The 27,956-nt window shown below is 42.7% G+C and overlaps 1 protein-coding gene across 1 annotated transcript; it reads right to left on the bottom strand.

The window, feature by feature from the left end:
• Positions 1-20: 20 nt before the first annotated feature.
• LOC120057846 (protein Wnt-6-like) lies at positions 21-26,323 on the bottom strand. Its single transcript, XM_039006313.1, has 4 exons — positions 26,244-26,323; positions 18,388-18,608; positions 1,634-1,944; positions 21-482 (listed from the first exon to the last, which is right to left on the bottom strand). The coding sequence occupies exons 1-4, from the start codon at positions 26,321-26,323 to the stop codon at positions 21-23; spliced, it is 1,074 nt and encodes a 357-aa protein (XP_038862241.1).
• Between the last annotated feature and the right edge of the window lie 1,633 nt (positions 26,324-27,956).

Below are 27,956 nucleotides of genomic sequence, written 5' to 3'. Positions count from 1 at the left end.
CCAGCTTCACTGTGGTAATGCTAGTGACAGAGACTGAGTTCTTTCCTCACCGAGCACTTCTTACACTGCACCACGCAGCACCAGTGGAAGCGGCAGAGGCAGTTCTCCTCGAACACCACTGTCTCGTCCCGGTAGCCACGCTCACAGCACAGCAGGTCACAGCCGCTCACGTCCATGGCTGTGCTGTTGCACATGCGGCCCCGCGTGCCCAGTGAGCCCGTCTTCCTATTGGGCGAGCAGAAGTCGGGCGACTCGGCCGAGTAGATCAGGTCCTGTTTGTCCGGAGGCTTGATGTTCTGGCCTACGGGAACCAGGGTCTTGCCATCGTTGCCTCCCATCACCTTGGAAGCTCCATTGAACCGCTCCAGCAGGCGATCACCCACCTCGCGAAAGTGAGGCATCTTTTTCCAACAGGTCCGGAGTGTGCAAGACCCGGACAGGCCATGACATTTACATTCAGTCCTCATATAATTCCTCACCGCCTGTAGTAAAGACACAGAGATAGATAGGTGAGATTAAAGCAGACACTATTCAGAAGGAATTTATCCCCTCCCCCACCCGGCCTCTGGCCTTCCCAGAGATCACAGGCCTTGACATCAGAACAGAGATCATTGAGTTACAATTGAGGTAATTAACCCATTTTGCATGCAGAGTTCCAAGTCTTTAACCTCACTTTGTTGTTATTCCACATGTGTGCAACCTTTTCTTCTTGCTGTTTAATTCAAAACCTGTCTTCCTGAGACTATAATTGGCCCAACTACACAGCCACTCCTCCCCATTTACCTGTCTCTGACCCCTTGGGAAAGGTTTTGGCTTGTGTGCCAATGTAACATACTGTGATGAAGCAATACTGACAGGGGTGAGCAAAGTCCCAGGAAATTCAAAGCAATAACCTGTAATTAGCTTCTCAAAAGAGCAGACAACCTCCTAACTGAGTGCAATGCTCCTCTCTTCCTATCAACAAGGAGGCCATTGTGAATCCAATATTTTACGTTTTTAACATACATGTACTGTATTGAGTCCTTAACAAAGACCTGAAAACGTTAAAGTTTTACAAGGAGAAAAATGAGCAGCTACTTGCCTTAAAGCCTTGAAAACAAACTGTGAAGCTCACACTTGTTTTCTTTTATCCGAAATATGATTCTTGTTAAAATATCAGTTTACATTGTTACAGAACTATAGCTAGAGGCTGTCTTGGATGATGCATTTGACGAAAAGAGGAACATTCAGCTACACAATGAATACTTTCAGCACTTAGGTCTAATTTTCAACTTTGTTTCTAAAGAAAGCCATACAAATAAATGAAAGAATTTCACTTGATGATAGTGAGCATAATAAAAAACATTTCCCATGTATGCTTGCTTGTACTTTTGCTTAAAATCAGCACAGGTAAAATAAAAGATTGAAGATGAGTGTGTTTGGGGGGAATTATAAAAAGTTAATTCACAGCCTGGGATGGTCTAGTGTTCTAAGCTGCTGCCTCTGGAGCACGTGTACTGTACATTGTACCGCTGGCAGCAAGGGGCCCTTTCAGCTTAATTTCCTTTCTATCTCTACCCTTTGTAATAAAGGATTAAAAAGTACAAAAGGAGTGCAACAATCCTTATTAAAAAAAGAAAAGTTAATTCACTACCAGTCGTCCTGCTTCGTTGTTGTGGAGATCGATCAACGTCCTGATGTCACTCTTGCCCTTTTTCCTCTTGGCATCCATGAACTGCTTGGACTTCTCGTAGCCAAACTCCACGTCGTCTCCGCAGCCACCCCACTCCCACTTGACTCCCTCGCCAGAGGTGGTGGTGGAGGAGGAGGCTGGCCGGGGGGGAGCCCTGCTCCTGGTTGCCTCACAGCCACACTGCAGCAGCTCCCCCATACTGCAGGCCTGAGTCACCGTGTGGGTCACCCCAGCCGCTGTGATGGCGTACACAAACGCTGTCTCCCGGATGTCTGAAAGACACACACACACACACACACACACACACACACACACACACACACACACACACACACACACACACACACACACACACACACACACACACACACACACACACACACACACACACACACACAGGGGTGTCATCAGAGGAGTGAACAGAACAGTGACCCAGGTCATGTACCGTGCTGATACCACTGGTATCTGAGATAGGGGGGGCTAGTACACAGCTGCAGGACTATTTGTGTAGTAGGGGAGTTTACCACTCTAGCCCAGAGGGATGTACGGCTGCAACTGCAGATTGAACCTCTGTCTTTATCTTAGGGACCACAACATCATTCTAATTTGTATTGTCCTTTGTTGCTTTGGAAAAGACATGTCTATGCCGTGTTCCTAGCTGCTATAAGGGAGAAGAGGAGGTAGGCAGTTAGCGGTCCATTGTGTCGAAGCTGAAATGAATGACATTTATTTTCTGGAGCTGGAAGACATGAGCGTGTAGTCACCGCTTAGCCCTGTGCCAATTCCATATCGCATGATTCAGTGAATGGGATTCATTAAATCTAGTGAAACGGAATCGGTGCCGTGCGAGGGCCCTTTAGACCAGCACCCTGTGATATTAATACCAGCTGTCCGTCTGCACACCCACTGATGGCTCCATACAGGCCGGTTCTGTGTGTGTGGCGTCTCCCTGCCAGCCCAGACCCAGCCTCAGCCCCAGCCCAGCTTGGACCAGCACCTGAACACACAGTCCTCCTCACATACTGCTCCAATAAAGCCCTTCCCTGCCTGCCTGTCGTGCGCATTGTGAAGGCCCTTCCCCATCACACACCATCCCTGTTTCATCTCAGGTTTAGACTGCAATAGATCTGGGGGGGGAACAAATGTTCTCCTCCCAGGACAATTGAGTGTACAGAAGGGACAGAGCTGACTAACTCAATAACTTCTGTTGAGGCTTCTCTTAGACAGGCCAGTCATGTCTGCTTTTGCAGGAAGTTTCATATAGTCTGCGTCCTAAATAGCACAATATTCCCTTTATAGTGCACTACTTTTGACCAGGGTCCACTGAGTGTACAGAACATTAAGAACACCTTCCTAATATTGAGTTGCATTCACCCTCTGAATGGCACACATACACAATCCACGTCTCAATTGTCTCAAGGCTTAACAAATTCCTTCTTTAACCTGTCTCCTCCCCTTCATCTGAGAAGTTCATTTAACAAGTGACATCAGTAAGGGATCATAGCTTTCATCTGGATTCACCGGGTCAGTATGTGTCATTAAAAGAGCAAGTGTTCTTAATGGTTTTGTACAGTCAGTGGATATGGGTCATTCTACAGAAGTGATGCAAATTGGTGGTTAAATGTTTTTTGTTCACATTTGTATCCTATTTCTTCAAAACTTTAAGCACGTCTTACAACACACTGTGTGTCAGATAGACATATCTACCAGTGGAGGCTGCTGAGGGGAGGACGGCTCATAATAATGGCTAAAACGGAGCCAATGGAATGGCATCAAACACATAAACAATGTGTTTGATGTATTTCATACCATTCCACTTATTCCGCTCCAGCCCTTGACATGAGCCCGTCCTACACAATTAAGGTGCCACCAACCTCCTGTGATCTCTACTACTCACACACTTTGTTTGTCTTGCATATTTGAAATAATGTACTGAATTCCAGCCCACTGAATTTGTCACTACCGAAACATAGTGATAGTTGCAGCAAAGGGAGAACCACGCACAGTAGTGATCATTTTGATTAACCTTTTATTACAGAATCATTTTTTAAACGTTATTTGCAGACAACATTTACAAAACAGGAAAAACATGATTTTTAAACAGATTTTCAAAACCTTTCAATTTCATTTATAGAAATATGATCTCTATTATTCTCTGTAAAAGGTTCAATGTCGATTTTATGAATCTGAAACCTATTGATTGATTGAATTACTTATGCATCTAATTAGTTATGTCGTTAGATGTTTAAATTGTCACTTTGTCTCTATTGTGGAAAAATATCAGCCGTTTCGGTAGTGACCAGGCGTATACATTCGGAACATAATTGCTTACTTAATTGATACCATATCAAATGTCATACACATACATTTCACAATCAATAAATGTCTTTCTGTTTCTTTTTGCATTTTCACTGCTGCCCTGCACAGTAAAAATAAAAGTGTTAATTTAACTGTTGAATTCAACACTGTTTCAGATATCATTTGGTCCCAGTCTACATAGTGTTAAAGTTACTCTACAGGTAGTGTCACATTTTCAAAATTAATTTGACTCACAATGGTGTTAAAATTCACACATAAATGTGTAATAATATTTAACACTGGTTTAACATCAATAGGCTATTACTCTATAATTAAGTAAATGTCAAAGTGAAAACTATTAGTTGTTGACCTTACTTACCTGATTATTTGAGGATGTGCAGGAGCAATTGCGTTGACAAGTAAGTTGAAATAATGATCATCCACAACCACAGCAGAGGATTGGCATGTTTTTTCATTCCAATGAATTGAGTTGAATTACACTGCAATGACTGCATAATTTTACACTCCGACACTATAGCTCATTGACTCCTCATAATGTTGAAAATACTCATCCCGGGTTAAAATAAGTCAACATTAATTTTTACACACACTTTTTTACTGTGTAAGAATGTTGTTCATCGACTACAGCTCAGCCTTCAACACAATAATGCCCTCCAAGCTCATCACTAAGCTCAGGGCCCTGGGTCTGAACCCCTCCCTGTGCAACTGGGTCCTTGACTTCCTGGCGGGCCGACCCCAATTGGTGAAGGTTGGCAACAACACCTCCGCCACACTGATCCTCAAACACGGAGGCCCCACATGGGTGCGTGATCAGACCCCTCCTGTACTCCCTGTTCACCTATGACTGCGCGGCCACACACGTCGCCAACTCAATCATCAAGTTTTCTGACGACAACAGTGGTAGGCCTGATTACCAACAACAATGAAACAGCCCACAGGGAGGAGGTGAGAGACCTGGCGGAGTGACACCAGGAAAATAATCTCTCCCTCAACGTCAACAAAATGAAGTAGTTGATCGTGGACTACAGGAGACAGCAGAGAGAGCACCCCCCCCATCCACATCGACAGGGCTGCAGTGGAGAGGGACAAAACCTTCAAGTTCCTCTGCGTGCACATCACTGACAACCTAAACAATTTTTTTCACACAGACAGCTTGGTAAGAAGGCGCACTACGCCTCTTCAACCTCAGGAGGCTTTTGTCCCTAAGACCTTCACAAACTTCTACAGGTGCACCATTGAGAGCATTCTGTCGGGCTGTACCACCGTCTGGTACGGCATTGCACTGTCCGCAACTGCAGGGCTCTCCAGAGGGTGGTGTGGTCAGCCCAACGCATCACCGGGGGCACACTGCCTGCCCTCCAGGACATCTACAGCACCCAGTGTCACAGGAAGGTCAAGAAAATCATCAAGGACCTCAGCCACAATAGCCATAGCCTGTTCACCCCGCTACCATCTATAAGGTGGAGACCGTACAGACGCATCAAAGCTGAGACCAAGAGACTGAGAAACAGCTTCTATCTCCAGGCCATCAGACACCGCTAGCCCGCCTCCAGTACCCTGCCTGCCTCCAGTACCCTGCCCGCCTCCAGTACCCTGCCCGCCTCCAGTACCCGGTACTCTATTCTGCACCTTAGAGACTGCTGCCCTATGTACATATTCATTAAACACTGGTCAATTGAATAATGCTTTACCAACTTTATATGTATATACTATATTCTAGTCATAGCTCATCCTATATAACTACTGCTGTACACACCTTTTCTATTCATATACTGTCCATACGGTCTTTACACACAATTATACTGTATGTATATATTTATATTCCGGTCTCTGACATTGCTTGTTCTGATATTTCTTAATTCCTTCAAAAAACATATTTATTATTTTATTCTGGATTATGTGTATTGTTTTTTTATTGCTAGATATATTACTGCTCTGTTGGAGCTAGAAACACAAGGATTTCGCAGCACCTGCGATAACATCTGCAAATCTGTGTACGCAACCAATAAATAATCAAAAATAGAAATAATGATCTATGTGTTTAAAACCTCTCTCGGGTATGTGCGTCCCACCTGGCCAACATCCAGTGAGATTGCAGAGTGCCAAATTCAAATACAGAAATACTCATTATAAAAATTCAGAAAACAAAACATATTTGACATAGGTTTAAAGATTAACTTCTTGTGAATCCAACCACGGTGTCAGATTTTAAAAATGCTTTACGGCGAAAGCATACCTTACGATTATTTGAGAACATAGCCCAGCAGACAAATCATTACAAACAGTAACCAGTCAAGTAGAAGAGTTACACAAATCAGAAATAGAGATAAAATTAATCCCTTACCTTTGATGATCTTCATATGGTTGCACTCAGAAGACATTCATTTACTCAATAAATGTTCCTTTTGTTCGATAAAGTGTCTCTTTATATCCAAAGACCTCCGTTTTGTTCACGCGTTTTCTTCAGTAATCCACAGGCTAAACGCAGTCACAACAGGCAGACAAAAAATCCAAATTGTATCCGTAAAGTTCATAGAAACATATCAAACGATGTTTATATTCAATCCTCAGGTTGTTTTTAGCCTAAATAATCGATAATATTTCAACCGGACAATAACGTCGTCAATATAACAGGTAAACATGAAAGACACTCTCTCGGTCATCCGCATGAAAAAGCTCTGTGACACGGCAGGGTCCACTCATTCAGAATGCTCTTACTTCCTTATTTTTCAGAATACAAGCGTGAAACAATTTCTAACGACTGTTGCCATCTAGTGGAAGGCATAGGAACTGCAATTTGAGTCCTAAGTCAATGGATACCGTAATGGCATTGAATAGAAAACTACAAAACCAAAAAGAAAACTATTTCCTGAATGGATTTTTCTCAGGTTTTCGCCTGCCAAATCAGTTATGTTATACTCACAGACACTATTGTAACAGTTTTGGAAACTTTAGAGTATTTTCTATCCAAATCTACCAGTTATATGCATATCATATCTTCTGGGCCCGAGTAGCAGGCAGTTTAATTTGGGCATGCTTTTCATCCAAAATTCAAAATGCTGCCCCCTTGTCACGTTCCTGACCTGTTTTCTGTTGTTTTGTATGTGTTTAGTTGGTCAGGGCGTGAGTTGGGGTGGGCATTCTATGTTTTGTGTTTCTATGTTTAGGTCATTGGTAATTAGCCTTATATGGTTCTCAATCAGGGACAGGTGTTTGACGTTTCCTCTGATTGAGAACCATATAAAGGTAGGCTGTTCACACTGTTTGTTTGTGGGTGATTGTCTTCCGTGTTTGTATGTATGTTTGTACCACACGGGACTGTAGCGTTTATTTGTAGTCTGTACCTGTTCGTGCGTTCTTCATGTATTTGTAAGTTCTCAAGTTTCGGTCAGTCTACGTCGTTTATTTTGTTTTGAAGTTTATTCAAGTGTTCTTCGTGTTTCGGCGTTCTATTAATAAATTTCATTATGTTTTCAAAACCCGCTGCATTTTGGTCCAATCCCTACTCCTCCTCCTGTAGTGGCGAAGTAATAACAATTTAGAGGTGGATCAGAGAATCACCAGCAGCAAGAGCGACATCATTGACGTATACAGAGAAAAGAGTCGGCCCGAGAATTGAACCCTGTGGCACCCCCATAGAGACTGCCAGAGGTCCAGACAACAGGCCCTCCGATTTGACACACTGAACTCTGTCTGAGAAGTAGTTGGTGAAACAGGCGAGGCAGTCATTTGAGAAACCAAGGCTGTTTAGTCTGCCGATAAGAATGTGGTGATTGACAGAGTCGAAAGCCTTGGCCAGGTCGATGAATACGGCTGCACAGTACTGTCTTTTATCGATGGCGGTTATGATATCGTTTAAGACCTTGAGCGTGGCTGAGGTACACCCATGACCAGCTCGGAAACCAGACTGCATAGCGGAGAAAGGTACGGTGGGATTCGAAATGGTCAGTGATCTGTTTGTTAACTTGGCTTTCGAAAGGCAGGGTAGGATAGATATAGGTCTGTAACAGTTTGCGTCTAGAGTGTCTCCCCCTTTGAAGAGGGGGATGACTGTGGCAGCTTTCCAATCTTTGGGGATCTCAGACGATACGAAAGAGAGGTTGAACAGGCTAGTAATAGGGGTTGCAACAATTGCGTCGGATAATTTTAGAGAGAGGATCCAAATTGTCTAGCCCAGCTGTTTTGTAGGGGTCCAGGTTTTGCGATGCTTTCAGAACATCAGCTATCTGGATTTGGGTGAAGGAGAAATGGGGGAGGCTTGGGCAAGTTGCTGTGGGGGGTGCAGGGCTGCTGACTGGGGTAGGGGTAGCCAGGTGGAAAGCATGGCCAGCCATGCTTATTGAAATTCTCCATTATCGTGGATTTATCGGTGGCGACAGTGTTTCCTATCCTCAGTGCAGTGGGCAGCTGGCAGGTGGTGCTCTTATTCTCCATGGACTTTACAGTGTCCCAGAACTTTTTGGACTTTGTGCTACAGGACGAACATTCTTGTTTGAAAAAGCTGGCCTTTGCTTTCCTAACTGCCTGTGTATATTGGTTCCTAACTTCCCTGAAAAGTTGCATATCGCGGGGGCTATTCGATGCTAATGCGGGACGACACAGGATGTTTTTGTGCTGGTTAAGGGCAGTCAGGTCTGGAGTGAACCAAGAGCTATATCTGTTCCTGGTTCAAAGTTTTTTGAATGGGGCATGCTTATTTAAGATGGTGAGGAAAGCACTTTTAAAGAATAACCAGGCATCCTCTACTGACGGAATGAGGTCAATATCCTTCCAGGATACCCGGGCCAGTTCGATTAGAAAGGCCTGCTCGCTGAAGTGTTTTAGGGAGCGTTTGACAGTGATGAGGGGTGGTCGTTTGACCACAGACCCATTACGGACTAACAATCAAGTGTCAATCATAGAGATAAATAGAGGACTCTTGATGGATATGACCCATTTAAGTATGGACATTGCAATTGAGGGCTTCCACCATTTTAAAGAATTTCAAAGTTAGTTAAATACTGTGACTTACTAAGACATTTCGTAGAAAGAAATCCCATCTTCAGCTAGGAATCAACTCTTAAGATTCAGTATTTTTTGAAGAGACTGATCAGTTGCTGTACTTCCGAGAACACACCCATCTTTCATAGCGAGCTAGTGAGGGACGGAGTGAGAGGGGAGCGGCACAGTATAGGCAGGTCGCCACCAGGCAGACGGAGTCAGAACCGTGTACTAGGCCTATCCATCGGCATTCAAAAGCTGTATCACACAATGGAATACTGTATTTCTCAATTTCTTGGCTTGTAATGTTTCTCAACTTCAGTAAAAACAGGGCCTATCATCAATGATTAGGCTCGGATATTCTACACGCAACAGACCCAAGACTGAACACACACTTTCTTCATTAGCGAAGAGAAAGAGCAGGCGAGCCAGCTGCACAGTGATTTTAATATTGTGAAAGAAAAAAACAATATTAATATTAAAAACATTGTTTTTCCATTTGGGATTTTTCTTAACGTTAAGGATCCCAATTTAATTTAAAGTTTTAACATTTAAACATTCACACCCCTACCCAAAACCATACTTTACATATCTATTGAAATATTAGATGTTTCGGTAGTGACATTTCTTAAAAATACATGAAGATTTACCAATTTTTCTCACTAATTTTCTCTAAAATGTTTGCACATAACTACTCACCATGTGGCCATGCTGGAGAGGGGTGCGATCCCATCACCTGGTGATATTTGTAGGGGTGAGGCTTAAGGCACATTATACAAATGGTGGGTCTAATCCTGAATGCTGATTGGTTAAAACAGCATTCCAGCCGGTGTCTATTCCACAAGTTACCACCAGCTAAATCTATGACGTTAAAATGCCTATTTACTCTGTTCTATCTGACTGCGCAATTCACTGTCTCATCAGCCCAGCCAAGCAATTTATAAACTTGATCTCGACATTATCTCACATTTCTTTTAGACTAACATTTCGTTTTCAACAGCAGAGATTTGTATAAACCTTGCTGTCTGTCTCTCCAACATTTGTAACATTGTTTCAATATTCAAATTTGATCTCCAGCTGTCCTATAGTAATGAAAGTGTCAGTGGTTGGGACGATTGTGTTAGCTGTGTTGTTGGCTAGCTCCTCTGAACAACAGTGACCTGACTAAAGAGCAAATGTTTTATGCCAGGTGAAATCGTGCCTCATTAGCTCATTGTTATGGATGCATCCAATTAAATGTCAATAGAAAACAGCTTAAACAAATGCAAATGCAGCTAATTTCCTGTTATTCTGGCTGCACTTTTTTTGACGTGGCTGTAAATTAGCCGTCGTTGGCTAGCTAGCAAGCAAGAGATAAGAACGTTGCCAGCCAGTATGGCAATGGAACATTTAGAATGAACGACTGGGTCGCGTCCATAGATACAGAACAAAAAGACTGAATGACTGGGTCTCTGGCAACTGACTTCCTGGCGGAAACGATAGAACGAATGACCAGCCGGCTTGGGTAGCAACCCTAGATTTGTGTCGGGACTATATATTGTGGAAGGATGAAATAGTATGAAGAAATTAATCAAAATAACGTTTTTAATGAAAATATGTCAATCATTATTTGAATGTATTGGTAACCGGTTGTATAAAAGTGATAATGCCCCTCGAAGCCAGTGTTTGGAGGATATATTGGCACTTCGTCTCGGGCCTAACAACATGCCAATATCCTCCAAACACCGGCTTCTCGGGCATTATCACTTAATTAATTCTGCAGTCTTTTAATGTGTATGTTTCGGTAGTGTCATCAAAAGGTGGGACAGCATTTTTGGGGGGGGAAGATCTTTAAAAAAACGAACAAAACTACTGATTAGATCAGCATCTTTCAATGTAATTATAGAACTACTCAACATGTTCTATTGAAATAATAGCTGTGTAACGTTCGTCTTGTGGTGATTGAACGGACCAAGGCGCAGCGGGTGATGAATACATACTGAATTTATTTAACAGACGAAACACTGACAAGACACTAGAACAAACTACAAAACAATAAACGAAGGCAACAGACCTGAAACAAACGAACTTACATATAGACGAAGAACGCACGAACAGGAACAGACTACCTAAAATGAACGAACAAACGAAACAGTCCCATGTGGTATACACAGACACAGGAACAATCACCCACAAACAAACAGTGAGAACAACCTACCTTAATATGGCTCTCAATCAGAGGAAACGACACACACCTGCCTCTAATTGAGAACCATACCAGGCAAACCATTAACCCAACATAGAAAACACATAACATAGACTACCCACCCCAACTCACGCCCTGACCAATTAAACACATACAAAACAACAGAAAACAGGTCAGGAACGTGACAAGCTGGTAAAAAAAAAAGTTTAGGAGTCAGGGTGTGGGGCAGCCACCTCTCAATAGAAATAGGTGTATAAACAATTACTTTATACTATATTAATGTAACAATATGTTTGTTATTGCCTTGGAATGAATTAAAGCATTCCAAGACATAACTTTTTTTTTTTTTTTAAATAGTTGTTTTTGGGGTGGGACAGCAATGTACCCCTCTCCTGTAGAATCACCCATTTATGGGATAGGATGCCATTTGCGACGCAAATGGAGGGATTATGGGTAATGTCTAACAGTCATGCCGGTTTACTGTTTCAGTTGGAGAGGCGGAGATTAGAACGATGCAAAGAGAAAAGAACCGTAGACAACTACTCAGCCTCCACAGAATCTCTGAGGAGGTCGATGTCTAGACAAGCTACAGTAATAGGTGTTTCAGTAATGTCCCTCAGGCTCGCTCGTCTTTATCATGAGCAATACAATCATCGTGTCTATATTGGAAAGAAGACATTCAATTCATAGAGGTGAAGTGAAAAATTATAACACAATCAAAAAGTATTTCTGTTCAGTTGTATAATGTGACCCAGCCCCTTGACTAAGATAATAAAAACACGCTTACATGACTAAGAGAGAAGAGGTTATGTAAAAATATTTAAAAAAATATCTTGTTTTGAATGAACACCATTTTCTATTTTCCTCAGAGACACAAATTCCCCAGAAATTCTCCAGCAGCCTACGCCTGGGCCTGCCTGGGAGATAACTTGGTGCCAGAAGGGGCTTCGCAAGGAATTAGACCATCTTTTTTTAATACTCAATCTTTGAGTCAATGATGCATGCATTCAGGTTAAAAAGAATCGAGGAAACCCAGGGCCCCTCTATGTAGCAGTACATGTGACACAGCCTGATGAGTGTGAATCATTTTGGTTGATTGATTTTGCTGCCCTGTGCCACAGTCCAGGAGAAGTTCTAGTCTTGTACAGCACGTATCTCATTGCATCTCTGAAATACATTCTATTACCTTAAGACGTACAGAACAGTGAGTACACCAAGTAATCCCTAAACATGCATCAAACAGACAAACACACTTACTCAAAACGACACACATTCCACCTTAAAAATGATGCGTAGCCTTATATCGCACAGATTTGACTATAATCCGATAATTGACGAAATGCAGCTGCTCTGTTGATCTCTGAATCAACACATACAGTATTTCTTTCATCATGCAGAGTCCAAGGCCATATGACCCACTCAAGCCCTCAACTTACAACCAGAGGAATGTTTAAGAGTGTATAGATTGTAGCTGAACATTGGTGTTCAACGGACGCACACTACTGTGCCTTAATGCAGGTGTGAATAAAAAGATGACATTGAGGAAACAAGAGAGATGATTAGCTACAGTAGCTTAACTCGTGGAGCAACTGTCTGCCCCAGTGGACCCGTGAGAGTGTAATCTAAAGATTCACGGTGTTACCTGATACAACAAAGCCATTACACCCTCTTTATCTGAGTTTAGAACAGAGGGAAGAAGCAACATCTCCACTTTGATGGTATCAGTGTCAGGGCCTGACACAGGATCAGGATCAGCCCTGTGTAATTAACACTTCAGGGCTAATCGGTTCTAACATAACAGAGATTAAGGCAATTACGGTGTAAGATCATTACCAAGAAAAGTAATTGCTTAAAAATAAGTGGATAGTACATGACTTTAATGTTCGCAGTGGTATGTAACGTTTTGTATGTTCATTCATGTTTGTCCACATTGTAAAAAAAAATAATCTAGGTGTTTCATCTAATTATTATTAAGTAACTGGTTCCACAGCCTTTTTTAATTTACTGAACTTTTCGGTCCAAGTCTTACCTGAACTAAAACATTTAGTTGGCCCAAATTTAGCTCCAACTTGAGAAAACTTTGGCAAAAATGGTGTTTGTTAAACGTGTTTTTGGGGGGCAGCTTAACTAAAAAAGGGTGTGCAACTGGTTACACACACAGTGCTTTTAACATACAATGTTTTCAATGTACATATTTGACACACGTTGACATACATTTCGCATGTTCATTCATACACTAATTACGATTTGAACTCACAGCCTCTTGGTTGATGGCATTCCGATCCTCCTGCTACACCACCATGTCTTTGTGAATTATCACGTAATCTGACTATTCTCTCATCGTTGATTCGATTGACTTATTTAAGTGATTTTTCTTTTTTTCGGTATTGTTGTCTGACGTTGGCGGAGCATATTACTCTGTTTTAATGTTACTCCTTAATCACTATGATAAATGTAATAGTTTTTCTTGAGTGTACTTTTAACAGAGCTGAGATTTACTCTGAAGTGCAAAGTGTAGCAGTACAGGTGAAATCAGTCGTAGACACAGACATGATGGTGTAGCAGGAAGATTGTAATGCTGTGAACCAAGAGGTTCTGAGTTCAAATACCAGGTTGAGGACATGTTGAATACTAATTACTGTATACGTGCACAATGTAATCAAGTATGGCAACGTGTGTCAAATCTGTACGTTGAAAACATTGTATGTTAAAAGCACTGTGTGTAACTAGTTCCACAGCCTTTTTTAAGGTAAGATGTCCAAATAATAGTTTCTAGTTCAAATCAAATGTTATTTGTCACCGAATGTGCCGAATATAACGGTGGTAGATCTTTCAGTGAAATGCTTACTTACAAGCCCTTACAAGCCCTTAACCAGTTTTAAGAAAAATACCCCCCCCCCAAAAAAGAAATAAAAGTAACAAATAATTAAAGAGCAGCAGTAAAATAGCAATAGTGAGGCTATATACAGAGGGTACCGGTACAGAGTCAATGGGTGGGGGCACCGGTTAGTCGAGGTAATATGTACATGTAGGTAGAGTTAAAGTGACTATGCATAGATAATAAACAGAGAGTAGCAGCAGCGTAAAAGAGGGGGGCAATGCAAATAGTCTGGGTAGCCATTTGATGAGATGTTCAGGAGTCTTATGGCTTGGGGGTAGAAGCTGTTAAAAAGTATTTTGGACCTAGACTTGGCACTCCGGTACCGCTTGCCGTACGGTAGCAGAGAGAACAGTCTATGACTAGGGTGGCTGGAGTCTTTGACAATTTTTAGGACCTTCCTCTGAAAAATTGTCAAAGACTCCAGCTACCCTAGTTGAATGAACATATGAGACAATTTGAGCAAACACATCACTTTAAGTTGACTGAATTCTTGCCTATGTCTTCTCATTCTGGAGCCAAATTTGTTAAGTTCAGGTAACACTTTGACCAAAAAGTTGAGTAAACAAAAAAAAAAGACAGCGGAACAAGTTACTTAATCATATTTAATTGAAACAACATTTTTTTTTTTACAGTGCAATTTATCCCATGTCTAACTGGGATCATTTCATTGACATCATGACATTATGCCGCAGTGTCTCACCTCATCCAGAGAGTTTGGCCACAGTCCTATGGGTCCTGATCAAATGTGTTACACCATATAGGGAATAGGGTGCTATTTGGGACATAGACTAAGTGTGTCACATTCATAAGAAAGGACAGATACTGAAAGACCTAAAATGTGTGGTGTTTGTTTTCTCTCCAGGAGTCTGGAGAAAACCTCTCCCCCCCCCCCCCCGGCCAGACGATGCAGAGCTCCCAAATGATGATTGACAGAGAAGCAGACAGAAGCAGGAGCATTTTAACAGAGCTAATAACGAGCTGCATTCCTGAGGTGGCAGAAGAATTATGATTATTCTATCTTGTCACAACTGCATACTGTCTCTGAGCACGTCTAATTACTTCATTACAACCATGAGACAACATGTCGAAGCAGCCAGCATAGCTCACAGCAAACCACTGGCAACCCCTGGCATCGATAAGTCAACACAACAACAGCTCTGGTTTATGTTTGAATATAGGAAGAAAAAGCATCCAGTTATTTTTGCAAAGGGAGAAAGATTTAAGCTACTTTGAGCAGCACCCCCAGCCCGCCGCGTGCATGTGAGGAAGTGAACCTGTCCTTGCAGATCTTCCTGCACTGACAAATGGTCATTAGAGCTACATCTTGGTAATTGTTCGGAATGCTTCAAAACATAGGAGCACTTAAGCCATACCTATAGACATGGAGGAATTTATGATTAATTGCCATTTTGGCAAGGAGTTTCACTGAGTTCTCCAGTTCTCCGGTGAAAGGAGTAGCTAACGTTGTAATCCTTATACTGACAGCAAAAACGCTTCACTAAATTTACACTCAACTAAAGCTACGAAGATGCTACTTAGATCCGTCTGTCTGGGAACAAATCAGAGCCTGGGTTCCCAAAAGCATCTTGAAACCTCTTAGATGTAAAGTTCCCTGTTTAGGGGTCTGCGTTGTTCTGCTACCGCTTCCGATCAAATTCTTGGCTTACGAATTGATCTGTGGACACTGTCGATCAACATGGCTTGCATTGAGCGATAGCCCTGTTTCCTACAGACACAGTAGTATATTTTGTCTGCCTGTGTGACGTAGGAGGTGAAATATGAAACCACTTGAAGCTGGGATGTCCCTCCTACCATTTCATTCGCTCTTCCGACTGTCCATCAACTCCTGGCTGAACCCTACGTCGCAGCCACTGACAAAGCACACGACTGCAATCCTTACATCATAGTGCAGCAGGAGAGATTTCGTCACAACAGCACATTCAGAGATCAAAATAGCCATTAATCAAAAAAGAATTCATAGATTTTAAACAAAAAACACGTTCTGTTTGTCTTAGATGAGATTAACTCCTAAGGAGTCCAGGAAGCCAAGCTAGAGCTCGGTGAGACGTTCACAGCCGGGGAGGCAGATGGTTTGATCTCTAACATTAAACGCACAAATATGTATTTTACAGTTATTAGAAGGGTGAAATCTTATAGTTAGTCATTTTATAATTTCATTATACTATATTTAGAAAGCATTTAAGTCATTTTGAGCCTTATTCATACAGTTTTGTTGAATACAAAATAGATACATATTTTTATCGTATTTGTACTGTGCTTGAGCTTGTGTCCTCAAAATTGGCTACACCTCAGCAATTTATAACTATTTTTACCAGAAAGGTGAGATATTACATTTTTTGGGGAGTATGCAGCATTACTAGTTATTGTTTATGGCTCTCTCGTGATAAACAATTACTTTTGGAGATTACGTAAATTACATTTTCGATTACATTTAGTTACATGTAACTGGTTTTCGTTAGAACCTTCGTAGGAGCATCGTTAAATATCCGAGTTGTTTCCCAAAACCATCATAAGTAAAGTTGCACTTGAAAACACTTGTTATTTACTGACTGTCTCAGACCACTCATAGAACAGCTAAGGTAGTTGTTAGATAATTTTTTGCCGTTCCGCATCACTTTATACACAGAAGATCTCTGCTAAACATAGAATCAAGCTGTTTACAATACAAATTTGTCTTCGCAATTTAACAAGCGAAGAATAAAAAGATGATTCAAATGAAAATGAGATGACTGCATAAAAAAAAAATACAGCAGGGCTATAGGCAACATAGGCCTATATATATATATACATATATATTTATTGTTCAGTCAATTGAGTTCTATTTGTAGGCTACACTGTCTGTAACACCTCAGTATATTTCATGATGTGTAACAACATGTACAATGAAGTGCCAAAGTAATCTGTGATTTAGTGCATTATTATAGGGTAAGCATTAGAATAAGCCACCTCAATATTTGCAGCCATATGGTGATATCTCTCTAGGAGCTGATCTGTTGTCAGTATTGTGGAATAATTAGAATGTTAAGGTAAGATTTGAATGGAGAAAGCTGATCAGAGAGCTCCGTTCTTTCATTCCTCTCAGTGTCGACAAATGGTCCAACGATGCACCTCGCGAACGTTCTTTCTGCCTGGTGTTTTGGGAAAGTCATGTTACATCTTCGGCCGTTGTAGGAAAGATGCATCGTTAAAACACTTTTGTAAGCATCATTTCCATCGCTATCGGGAAACCGGGCCCAGTCCAATAAGAGCGGTCACATAAAACCAGGTCAAATCAATGTTCTAGCTGTTCATCTGACGGTTGGATTCACATCTGACCAGAGGAGACCAACCGCACCACAGGCACTCTGCCCTCTGCTGTCTCTCAGCAACAAAACAGGAACGTTGCAAACCACAGTTTAAAGGAAGAGGATGTATATAATCTAGCACTATAGAAGGTATCGTCTTAATACCCACATATTCCTCACCGAGCGAACAAAATAACTTTAAAGCGCCTGCAGAATACTTAGCTTTGCCTCAAGAGATTAAAGGCTTCATCTGTAATGACTTATTAAATGGCTATGGCAAGAGATAGTTTCTACTCAGGTTCTTCGAGACAAAATCTTTCAGGGAAAGTTATAATGGACACTTCTCGTGTCAGATTAATGACGGTAAAGGACAGGAATTCTGTCAACGCCAGCAGGATGCTTGTAACGGTACTCTAATTGTTTTGAATATGAAAGACCTCCTCAAAAGATTCTTCAAACAACTGAGGGCACGCATTAGCTAGATAGTAGAAGATAAAAACCAATAATGGATACACTATTTTGGAGCTAAACGGTGGTTTGTTGACAAAACACTTCCTTGTTGGTACACACAGAACGGTCTCTATTAACCAAGCATAGAAAAGTGCCACGGGAGGAGACAACGTACAAAAAGCAAGACAATAATTGCATAGTAGCAGGGCCTACATTCGTTTTATTACTCAGTTCAAAGAGCCCCGGCCATGTTGGAGATCAATGGTTATATGAGAAGCAATTTAGGAGATCATTTTGAGTTTGCAATTTGATGCAAAAGAGGAGCAGTCGAGTGTAAATCTGTCTTGTTAACATACAACAGCTGGCCTTGTTCTCCACTGCACTTTGGATCAGAGTAAAGTTGAAGTGAGGCCATTGGCTGTGCACTCAAAGGTCAAGGGGTCACGTCTTAAGTGAGACACTGTTAAACCATTTGAAAGGCACTTAGATTATTATTTTCTATGTCAGGCAGGCAGTGTGTATGTAGAGTTATTGGGAAAATTAGGGGGAAATTATCACAGGGTCCTATTTTCCATAATGACAAGTTCTCACTCACCTTGTTGGAGTATTTTGCCAAAGTACTTGTTCTGACTGGTGCAGTTCCAGCGGCGAAAACGAAACTGGTACTGGCACTCCCGCACACCCAGCTTGGCACCCTTGGCGACCTCGTGGACGATCTCTGGCTGGTTCTGGCACAGCTCAGCCTGCTTGCCCACTAGTCGCTTGGTCTTCCGACAGATACTATTGGGGTCCATGACCAGAGGGCTCCCCACTGCCCTACAGGGAAGCATACAACAGATAGACTGTGACTACAAATCACACTACAGTGGCATAACAATGATGATGTGTTCGTGTCTTACTCTTACTACATATAAGTATCACTGAAGCTAAATGTATGTGTTCTTCCATTAGGCAGTTTGATTACTTGACATCGGGTGTGGAGAGAAATAGTAAAGCTGCAGTGATACGGAAACATAAAAAGGAGCTAGAGAGCTGCATCTTAATTCCCGGGTTTCTTACCTAGCGTTGACAGATGTATGTTTACCCTTAGGAAAATTGTTTATTTCAATTCCTAATGGGAGTACGGGCCTCAGGTTCAACACTGTGAACTCTTGCCAGTACTTCTCGTGACAGTTGCTATGACATAATGTGAGAACAGCCCTATCCCCCTGTTCCCTCTATTCAATAACCCTGCATCTGACTCCAGTTGAGCTGGTGTGATCCGTAAAGCTCGAGTCAGTTTTTATCATTATGTGGGAGTAGGAGTGTGTGAGAATACCTCCTTGCTTTTCACTCACCCTTGTCACAGCTAATCTTCCTGACTAATAACGTTCATCTGCCTTGTGAGTTTGTTTTAACAAGTCCAACAAGCACTCTTGCCAATCCCTAGCATTTGCGGTCTGATAAGAACCATGAGACACAGGACCGCTGCTCTTAAAATGGAATGCATCCCATCTCCAGTAAGTCAATTACATTATTAAGTCGAAACCATTTATATACCAATGTCCGAAATGTCACTGTATATCTGTGATTCAATCAAAATACCAATTATTTGTACAGTTAGATGCACCTTTTTATTTAGCCATAGCGTCATGGAAAACTAAAACTGAACTGCCAACATACTGTACACAAAATAGCATAATGGCTGCACAGATTAAGTATAGAAAAATGATTGAAAGCCTAATAATTCACACTGTCCTAAAAGCGGGGAGTGAACAGTAGCTTAATGCCCACAATGTGAGCCATCTTCACTAAAGTGTGAGAACTTGACTCCGACAGTCCGGCGTCACCGACTTCCGGGATCCTGACATCCTTCTGCCAGTCACTGATGATGTATTGACAACGTCTCTATAAAAACGGATCACAGGGGAACACATCTCCGGCGCGCTATAGTATACCCACACAGATCTGACTCCAATGATTCCACACCCCTGTGTAAGTAACATGGGCAGATACAGAACTTAGCAGACACACCAAGTCTTTACAACCCCTGATTGTCTGATGTGTCATGGCCTTCAAACCTGGGGGAATCTGTGAGCCAGGATCATAGCTTTGAAATTGGCTCAGCGCGCTGCTCACAAAAAAAGGGACCAGGTTTTACAGCAGGAGGTGTAGACTCGTAAAAAAAAGAAAGAAGAAGCAGACCATGTTTCAGAGTTTCTTCTCCAAGTCCTGTGTCGTTGTCAAAGTGAAAGGCAAACCCTCCTCGCCCAATTCAAAAGCCAGGCTTTTATATCACACGAGCGGCCGAAGCAGCTCGAACACTGGCCAGGACGAATCGTGTGGTCTGAATACGGCTCCGGCAATATGTAGATGAAGACATTTCTCTGTCTTGAACACCATGCTATGTTCCAGTGTCAATACAAACCAGGACTGACCTGAACAAGACACTCACTATGAGGAACACAGTGTTATCAGTGTTGAATATAAAGGATAGGAATCTCTGTAAAAGCACACTTATATAGGAACTACAAAATCAGATAAGCAATCAATCTTCCACGTCCATGCAATGTGTCATTATTCCTCTCCTTTATCAGTCACAGTAATGCTCCTGGACACGATAATGGTGGAACAGAGTCTAATCATAAGAGAAAGGAGGATGCACTACCATCTACGCAATCAAGAGCCCTCCGAACAGTGCCTCGCATGAAACATCACAGAGATAACCAGAGACCAAAATAGAAAGGGAAACACTGATAAAGGACATGTATCCAAATAGTCAGTCTCCATGTAGGCCATCATGATCTTTTGGAGATAAGCTGTTCTTCTAGCTTTGTGTGGACCTCAAGTGACATTATGAAGTGCATGGCCATAGATATATGGGCTTTTTTGTCACTTTGCAAACAATGCATTTCATCCTCCTAATTCTCTATGCCGGCTATGGTGGATATGAAGTCAGTCATGACAAGGCTGGAACGCTAGCTAGAGAGTGGCTTGTGTTCAGCTCTCTGGTCCGTGTCGCCGAGCCATGGCACACTCTTCTCTAAAACTCAAATCCTGAACTCAAATCCTACACAACACTGATGCACCGCTGCTGTCTGTCACATGTTTGTCTTGCAATAAGTGAGGACAACATGAGGTCTACGCGCGCACTGAAAAATCTCAATGTCTGGAAATTGGTGGAGGCCACATGCTCTGTGGTGAAACAGTGTACATAGTAGCCCCGGCCAAGCCCTGTCATTGAATCTTTATCTGATCCTTCTGGCCTTGAATGGAAATCATGCGAATTTCCAGAAATATGCATGGCTTTGAAATGGGAGTGAGAAATGTCACAAACATGTGACAGACAGCAGCGGTGCATCAGTGTTGTGCACGATTTGATTTAGTGTTGTGATGGCGCCAGAGGGGAAGGCTGCCGTCTTATCGGATCTTAACCAACCATGCTATTTTGTTTGTTTTGTACATAATGTTGCTGATACAGTCTATTATGACTGAAAAGAGCTTCTGGACATCAGCACTGGGATTGCTCAACTCAAACTGGACGAAGAGTTCATCTCAATGAGTCGGACGGGAGGAATATATTACAGACACCCGACCAGGCCCAGATCCCCGTTATTCGATGGAGAAGGAAACTGAGATTTCGCGGAAAGAGATCAGGTTGCCTTGTGAGGATCAGGCGACGAGTGGCTAATCTGCCCATGCCTTCCGTCCTGCTAGCTAACGTTCAATCGCTGGAAAAATAAATGGGACGAACTGAAAGCACGTTTATCATACCAACGGGATATTAAAAACTGTAATATCTTACGTTTCACTGAGTCATGGCTGAACGACGACATTAAGAACATAAAGATGGTGGGTTATACACTCTATCGGCAGGACAGAACAGCAGCCTCTGGCAAGACACGGGGCGGGGGCCTATGCATTCATGTAAGCAACAGCTGGTGCACAATATCTAACGAAGTCTTGAGGTTTTGCTCGCCTAAGGTAGAGTATATCATGATAAGCTGTAGACCACATGTATCTACCAAGAGAGTTTTCATCTGTATTTTTTTATAGCTGTCTACATACCACCACAGACCGATGCTGGCACTAAAACCGCACTCAATGAGCTGTATACCGCCATAAGCAAACAGGAAAACGCTCATCCAGAGGCTGCGCTCCTGGACTTTAATGCAGGGAAACTTAAATCAGTTTTACCTAATTTCTATCAGCATGTTAAATGTGTAACCAGACCACTAGACCACCTTTACTCCAAATACAGAGATGCGTACAAAGCTCTCCTTCGCCCTCCATTTGGCAATTCTGACCATAATTCCATCCTTCTGATTCCTGCTTACAAGCACAAATTCCAGCAGGAAGCACCAGTGACTCGGTCTATAAAAAGTGGTCAGATGAAACCGATGCTAAGCTACAGGACTGTTTTGCTAGCACAGACTGGAATATGTTCTGGGATTCTTTCGATGGCATTGAGGAGTACACCACATCAGTCACTGGCTTTATCAATAAGTGCATCGAGGACGTCGTCCCCACAGTGACCGTAAGTACATACCCCAACCAGAAGCCATGGACTACAGGCAACATCCGCACTGAGCTAAAGGCTAGAGCTGCCGCTTTCAAGGAGCGGGACTCTAACCTAGAAGCTTATAAAAAATCCCGCTATTCCCTCCGACGAACCATCAAACAGGCAAAGCATCAATTCAGGACTAAGATCGAATCGTACTACACCGGCTCTGATGCTCGTCGGATGTGGCAGGGCCTGCAAACTATTACAGACTACAAAGGGAAGCACAGCCGAGCGCTTCCCAGTGACACGAGCCTACCAGACGAACTAAGCTCTATGCTCGCTTTGAGGCAAGCAACACAAACATGCATGAGAAGATCAGCTGTTCCGGATGACTGTACGATCACCCTCTCCGCAGCCGATGTGAGTAAGACCTTTAAACAGGTCAACATTCACAAGGCCACAGGCCCAGACGGATTACCAGGACGTGTACTCCAAGCATGCGCTGACCAACTGGCAAGTGTCTTCACTGACATTTTCAACCTCTCCCTGTCTGAGTCTGTAATACCAACATGTTGCAAGCAGACCACCATAGTTCCTGTGCCCAAGAAAGAACACTAAGGCAACCTGCCTAAATGAATACCAACCCGTAGCACTCATGTCTGTAGCCATGAAATGCTTAAAAAGGCTGGTCAGGGCCTCCCGGGTGGCGCAGTGGTCTAGGGCACTGCATCGCAGTGCTAACTGCGCCACCAGAGTCTCTGGGTTCGCGCCCAGGCTCTGTCGCAGCCGGCCGCGACCGGGAGGTCCGTGGGGCGACGCACAATTGGGCTAGCGTCGTCCGGGTTAGGGTGGGTTTGGCCGGTAGGGATATCCTTGTCTCATCGCGCTCCAGCGACTCCTGTGGCGGGCCGGGCGCAGTGCGCGCTAACCAAGGGGGCCAGGTGCACGGTGTTTCCTCCGACACATTGGTGCGGCTGGCTTCCGGGTTGGAGGCGCGCTGTGTTAAAGAAGCAGTGCGGCTTGGTTGGGTTGTGCTTCGGAGGACGCATGGCTTTCGACCTTCGTCTCTCCCGAGCCCGTACGGGAGTTGTAGCGATGAGACAAGATAGTAATTACTAGCGATTGGATACCACGAAAAATTGGGGAGAAAAGGGGATAAAATTAAAATTAAAAAAAAAAAAAAAAAAAAAAAAGGCTGGTCATGGCTCACATCAACACCATTATCCCAGAAACTCTAGATCCACTTCAATTTGCATACCACACCAACAGATCCACAGATGATGAAATCTCTATTGCACTCCACACTGCCCTTTCACACCTGGACAAAAGGAACACCTATGTGAGAATGCTATTCATTGACTACAGCTCAGCGTTCAACACCATAGTGCCCTCAAAGGTCATCACTAAGCTAAGGACCCTGGGACTAAACACCTCCTTCTGCAACTGGATCCTGGACTTTACGACGGCCGCCACACTGATCCTCAACACAGGGGCCCCTCAGGGGTGCGTGCTCAGTCCCCTTCTGTACTCCCTGTTCACTCATGACTGCACGGCCAGGCACGACTCCAACACCATCATTAAGTTTGCTGATGACTCAACAGTGGTAGGCCTGATCACCGACAACGATGAAACAGCCTATAGGGAGGAGGTCAGAGACCTGACCATGTGGTCCAAGGACAACAACCTCTCCCTCACCGTGATCAAGACAAAGGAGATGATTGTGGACTACAGGAAAAGGAGGACCGAGCACGCCCCCATTCACATCGACGGGGCTGTAGTGGAGCAGCTTGAGAGCTTCGAGTACCTTGGGTCCACATCACCAACAAACTAACATGGTCCAAGCACACCAAGACAGTCATGAAGAGGGTATGACAAAACCTATTCATGCTCAGGAGACTGAAAAGATTTGGCATGGGTCCTCAGATCCTCAAAAGGTTTTACAGCTGCACCATTGAGAGCATTCCGACTGGTTGCATCACTGCCTGGTATGGCAACTGCTCGGCCTCCGACCGCAAGGCACTACAGAGGGTAGTGCGTACGGCCCAGTACATCACTGGGGCCAAGCTTCCTGCCATCCAGGACCTCTATACCAGGCGGTATCAGAGGAAGGCCCTAAAAATTGTCAAAGACACCAGCCACCCTAGTCATTGACTGTTCTCTCTGCTACTGCACGGCAAGCGGTACCGGAGCGCCAAGTCTAGGTCCAAGATGCTTCTAAACAGCATCTACCCCCAAGCCATAAAGCTCCTGAACAGCTAATCAAATGGCTACCCAGACTATTTGCTTTGCCCCCCCCCCCCCCCCCCCCCCTTCTACGCTGCTGCTAATCTCTGTTATTATCTATGCATAGTCACTTTAATAACTCTACCTACATGTACATATTACCTCAATTACCTCGACACCGGTGCCCCTGCACATTGACTCTGTACCGGTACCCCCTGTATATAGCCCCGCTATTGTTATTTACTGCTGATCTTTAATCATTTGTTATTCTTATCTCTTACTTTTTGGGGGTATTTTCTTAAAACTGCATTGTTGGTTAAGGGCTTGTAAGTAAGCATTTCACTGTAAATACCTGTTGTATTCGGGGCATTGTGACAAATAAAATGTGATGTTTGATTTGATAACGATAAAGATCTGGTATAATGAAGTGCTTCTCTACAGATGATGCAGAGCTGAAGCTTGGCCCAGGACCCATTCCAGGAGCAGATGAGTGGAAATGGCACACGCTATATGCACACCTGTGGGCCACACTCCTGGCTGCCTGCCAGACTATGACCCACACACAGCCAGGAGGACCGGGAGTTTACTTGTCCTGAAACTTGCAAAGGCATTCCAAATTCTCTGGTCTCACTGCTCTCTGCCAAAATGATTAGAGCCTAATCAAAGAAGCTCTGAAAGAAGAGGTTTATCTCAGGGACGTTTCATCTACCCCCACAAATGGCATCCTGTCTGTCTGGTCAGGCTGACAACCATTTGCTTTAAAAGACAAGGGGCAGAGAGACAGGAGTGAGATGGCATGCACAGCTCTCAACAGAAAGGATCTTTGTCCTGTCAAACTGCAGGACCTCCAGGTGTGCTCACCTGAGTACCCCAATTTAGTCTTTGGGGAGAGAGGTTCACAGTTTAGCAGTACTAATAGCTGGCCTTCAAACTTGAAAAGGTTTGATTTAGTTAAACATCCCTCTTCAAATGTACGTGTCTCAAATTAATTGTGGAAATTACTTCAGGAAAAAAAAATCTGTCTGTGTCTTTTTAAGTCTCATACATCTCAGAGTACTGAACAAATAATTGTTTTATGATGACATATCCACTGCCTCAAGGTCCACAGGAAAAAATTCCAACTCTGACCTCCCTAATATCTCTGTTTTTACAACAGGCAATTGCAGACCTCCACAAACTGAGGCTGAATCTTTTTTGGCTAGCTGAGTCATAACATTCGGGACTTTAGTTTTTTATTGTTGATTTCATTGAGTTACTTAACCACATTTTAGATATGAGTTTGTGACCAACAATAAAAATGCTGTATTGAAAATAAATGTTGTGGTTCGTTAAGACATTTTTAGAGATAGTTTGATCGGTCATTACAATTGTTTTGAGTGAGCTTGCAGTAGGAAGGTGGTGATAGATAAAGAACACCAACACGTTTAATTAGTATGTAATTGTAGTCTAAGTATTACCAAATGCTTCACAATGCGGTCAAGGTCATCAAAAGTGTTACCATGTTATTACACTTGTCAATACGAGGCTCTTTGAATAGTGGTTATATCAATAGAGTCAAATGCAGAATTGCATATATGTTAGTACATCCTGACATCATGCCAATCTTTAGCCAGATATCAACATGGATGCGTGCAAGGTTTAACCTACATAACATCAGATGACAAAAACCACCGTATTCTAAGAAACTTTATTTACATTAGCAACTAAACTTGACGCACTTTTTAATTGTTTGTTGCATGACTTACCACCATAACCCAATGATATTGACCGGACACAAGAGGATGAAAAACAGGGCTAGTTGAGTCCGAGATAATGGAATCGTCATGATGAGAGTGTCCTTCAAAAAAAAAAAACGTTAAATTAAAAAGTGAGAGCCGCCAATCCCCAATTCAATTAAGGTGTTGTTGTTTTCATTGGATGTCCTGCAGAGTTCGTAATCTGCAGGATTCAGCACACCCACTAAATGCTCAAGAAGTCCTTTGAAACCCTCTTTGGATGCACCACTAAAGTTCGATTACACGGTCAGGAGGGAAGAGACATCGTGATGAAATTTGTTAACCTCTTCATAGTCGTCTCTCTGGCAGACAGATTCAAGACTGAAATACCAGAGGCAGAGGTGACAAGCACGTCCTAACTAAAACACCCAAATTCCAATAGCACAGCGATTTTAATCTGGCAGCAAGGTACTACAGCCCGGGGGTGATGGAATGTAGCCAGACCTTGGGCAGAAAAGTAAACCCAAGGACCAGCAGATTCCGTGATGACAATTAATGCTAACGTTTTAGTGCCAAAGTAATACAATCTATTGGCCTTGGTAACAACCGTAAAATTTTACTCGGCATCGAAGTGTCGGTACTTTTCGATTCACAGGTAGGCGCAAAGCCCACACATTTATCCGGGTGTCTGCACTCTAATGCACTTTTCAAGTGGGAATGTACTTCCTTTGCATAAGATATGCGCTCATCCCCACCTGGTATGATGTCGCTTCGGGCCAAGTGAAAACCTATTTTGTCACTCAGAAAAACGGGATAATTTGTTGGAAGATATAAAAATATATTTTACATCAGAATGGCAGAAAAAGGGAAACATTTTCCCCTGCGTGTTTATAGTGAAGAAATAAGAGCTTTCAGGTGTTGCATACCTTTGTCATATTTGCATTATCTGTTGATAATGTGAACATGCATACTTCTGGGGAAACGATGTAGACCCAAAGTTGTTTTTCCGAAATAAAGTAGACCAATAGACCAGTAAAGCCAACTTTCATTGCAACTCTAACAGTTGTGGAAAGGCAATAACTTATTCATCAAAAATATTTATTGAGTGAGAGATAATATATTTCTGCTCATCCATTCATCTATATTTGTATTTATTTATTCAGGACAAATAGTCTAAGGTAATCTTTGGGCTATTACCTCCATCTGTTCTGAAATATATTTTATGATTTGTTTACATTATACTGTATAGAAAAACCTTCTCAGTGCTTTTTCTTTGCTGAGCTCACATTCTATTTTTTCATATTAGTCGTTATTAAATTATTTACAATCTTTTCACACTTTGTGCCCGTGTGTCATACATGTTTTAGATAGGATTACCATCTACTTATCTCCTTTTAGAGTTGCCAAGGGCATCCCACTTGAAATTCAAGATCTCTGTCTTCATGTAGCCCATCAAAGATTCACCCCTGCATTCCAATACAGTGTTCCAATCAATCACAATATAAACACAAGCAAACAGGTAATTTCACTAGTCTCATTTGCATTTTTCATTTCTCTCTCTTATGGCCCTGAGCGGCTAAGAGGAAAGAAGAGGAGCCTTGTCTGCTATCTCATGTCCAGGTCTCTTTGATTCATACCTTTTGTTTTCCCTCCAACTTCAAAGGTGAGATATGGAAGAGTTTTGTCTAAGCTGCAGGCATGTCACGGTAATGATAGTTCAATTTATCATTAGATAAAAAAGAA

Source organism: Salvelinus namaycush, chromosome 13 (assembly GCF_016432855.1).
Source record: "Salvelinus namaycush isolate Seneca chromosome 13, SaNama_1.0, whole genome shotgun sequence".
NCBI classification, from domain to species: Eukaryota; Metazoa; Chordata; class Actinopteri; order Salmoniformes; family Salmonidae; genus Salvelinus; species Salvelinus namaycush.
Note: the sequence above shows the minus strand (reverse complement) of the source record. Positions and strands in the feature narration are given on the sequence as shown.